The 2,832-nt window shown below is 35.3% G+C and overlaps 1 protein-coding gene across 1 annotated transcript in view; it reads left to right on the top strand.

The window, feature by feature from the left end:
- Positions 1–888: 888 nt before the first annotated feature.
- LOC102599771 (probable NADH dehydrogenase [ubiquinone] 1 alpha subcomplex subunit 5, mitochondrial) overlaps positions 889–2,832 on the top strand; it is a 7,795-nt gene continuing 5,851 nt past the window's right edge. Inside the window, exon 1 of the mRNA XM_006362592.2 lies at positions 889–1,291. Coding sequence (XP_006362654.1) covers positions 973–1,291 — 319 coding nt within the window. The 5' untranslated portion in view covers positions 889–972. The remainder of the gene's footprint in view (positions 1,292–2,832) is intronic.

Genomic DNA, 2,832 nt, shown 5'->3' with positions numbered 1-2,832 from the left:
GAAGTATATGTACAAAGAACGATAAATGTAAGTATTAATATCCATTAACACTCAATAATATTTTATTTAGTCCATCGACATATTTATTTCGGAACAAAATTCATATTTGTATGCTATAGCAAAGTTTGCATAATTGCACTCCATAGCAAAACATATATATGTATAATTCGCTATACATATAAAAAAAACAAGTTGTATAATTCGCTATACATATACAAAGAAAACAGTTGTATACAAAAGATCAATTGTATAATCTGTATATGTATAAAACGAGAAAGAGAGAAAGACAAAAAAAAAACTAGGTAGGAAAATATTTGTATTATATAATTATAAGTGTATAGAACGAAGATATATGTATTTTCATGTGTATATACAATTTTTCTCTCGCTTTATACAAACAAAAGTGCAATTTATACATTTCGTTTTGTTTGTATAAAGTGAGAGAGGCGAGTGAGCGAGCGAGATCTGGGAGAGGGGAGAGAGGGAAATGAAAATATATGTATATATACAATTTCCTCTTGCTTTATACAAACACAAACGCATTTTATACATTTGCGTTTTTGTATAAAGTGAGAGAGGCGAGCGAGACTGCAACCAAACGAGAGTGGCGAGCGAGATTCCACCAGGGAGAGTGGCGAAAATAGCAATAGTTTGCTATAGGGTACAATTAAATCAAAGTATATCTATAACATTTAATTTGAATTAATAGTTTGCTATTATATACAATTTTCCCAAAAATAAAATATAACACACGTACTAGTTACCTGAGGCGGGTGCTGGACCCATACTTTAGTGTTAAGTAAATGGGCCATACTTTCAAGCCCAATACTTGTAAAAAGGCTAACCCAATCCAGATAATTCTGATCATTTGTCAAACAGGCCCAAATTGTGAGTCAATCAGCTGAAGGTTGAGCATTTCCCTTCGAGCTCCGACCGGGTCTCAGAGTTACAGTCGAGCGACGAGTCGGAAAAATGTTTCTCCGAAGAATAGCGAGGCCATTGATGATGATGGCGAAAGTGAAGGAAACGACAGGGATCGTAGGTCTTGATGTAGTGCCAAATGCGAGGGAAGTTCTGATTAATCTTTACAGGAAAACCCTAGAGGAGATCAAGGCTGTGCCGGAGGACGAGGGATACCGGAAAGCCGTGGAAAGCTTCACACGCCACCGTCTTAGTGTCTGTCAGGAGGAAGCAGATTCGGAAATGATCGAGAAGCGGCTTGGTTGTGGCCAGGTTGAAGAGTTAATTGAGGAAGCTCAGGATGAGCTTAAGCTCATCGGCCACATGAACGGTACGTACAGAAACAAAACTCATGTCTTCCATTTTTACTTCATATGTGTATATACCTATACGTGTGCGTCTGTGTGTGTTGCTTTTATTTGTCAATTTTTTATTGAATGCTGAATTTCTATGCAATTGTTAAACACGGGGAATTTTTTCCTTTTTTTTTTCTCTTTGATTTTACTGACTGAACGATTGATGAGACAATAGTAGATCTATGTTTTGATTTCCCTGTTTGGTACTATGATTGTGGGGATTGACCTAGTGAGAAATGTAGGATAGTGAGATGAACTACCGTTCTGGTAATCTACCAATCTCCTAATAATTTTCAACCTGAATTGACTGCCTTTGATAGATTATGGACAAAAAGTCTGGCAACTTTGGCCAAGATTAACATAGTTAGCGTAAATCTTATCCAACTGTGGACTAGCAGAGGTCCAGTTTTGCTTCACTTGATGACTTGATTAGGAAGTTCACTTTGTCAAAAAATATAATCTTGGTCTTCCTACTCACCACTGAAAATTATAGATAATTTCGTAAAATTGAACTATGAATTTGGCTAATTTTATTTGTATATCACTCTACTAGCAAGAAACTTATTTTCTCTAGTATGAGGTAATGGAAAACAATCAGAACTTGAAGCTGGAATGTCGGCAATGTACTAATATTGGCGAGGTTAGGAACCCTGCTATGACATGATAGCCAAAAAAAACAAGAGGCCACCTTTGTCAGCTATTTCCAAGGATAAGGGATATCAATTTTAATTCCCATAACTCCATATCTTGAACTAGACCTCATGGGCGATATCTAGGTAACACTTCTTGAGATGAAGATTCATCTTCAACGAAGGGATTGACTTATCTTCCTCAGTTGCAGAAGTGTCAGTATTCGCTTCTTCATTTGGGGCTTCTTTTTGAACAGTTTCTTGCCTTGCAAGTGGTGCCTCTAATTCCCTAACTTGGGATCATAATTCCTTTAATTTAATTTCATGGACATTTCTTTGATGAGGATTTTGATTTCTTCGAGGCATGTTTGGGTCTTGCAAAGGCACTAAGTATGAACAATGGACCAGCAAAGTTTCAAGTAAAGGCTGGAAGGTCACAAATGATTTCATTTAAAATTTAGATTCAGTCAATGTATAGCCCTTTTGACAAAACTTTCCTTGACATGCACTAGTTCACACAACTGTGTGACTTAATGGTGTGACACGTAAAGGACAAGAAGTACTTTTGAAAATAAGAGACACTTAAGACCATCTCCAACCCTACTCTATTTTACTCTCCATTCTCTATATTTGGAGAGTAAAATAGAGAATGTCCTCTCCAACCACTCTCTATTTTACCCTCTACTCTCCAATTATAGAGAGTTGAATAGTAGTTCTCCAAATTTGGAGAACTACTATTTATACTCTCTATTTCACTTTATGAATATTATATTATTATTTGTACTATTTTGTAATTAACATATTATTTTTCATAAAATGCTATGAATTAAATCTCTAATATTTGTAATTCTTTTTAAATGTAATATAATATTTTAAAAAATATATAC

This window comes from Solanum tuberosum, unplaced genomic scaffold, assembly GCF_000226075.1.
Source record: "Solanum tuberosum cultivar DM 1-3 516 R44 unplaced genomic scaffold, SolTub_3.0 scf00400, whole genome shotgun sequence".
Lineage (NCBI taxonomy): Eukaryota > Viridiplantae > Streptophyta > Magnoliopsida > Solanales > Solanaceae > Solanum > Solanum tuberosum.
Note: the sequence above shows the minus strand (reverse complement) of the source record. Positions and strands in the feature narration are given on the sequence as shown.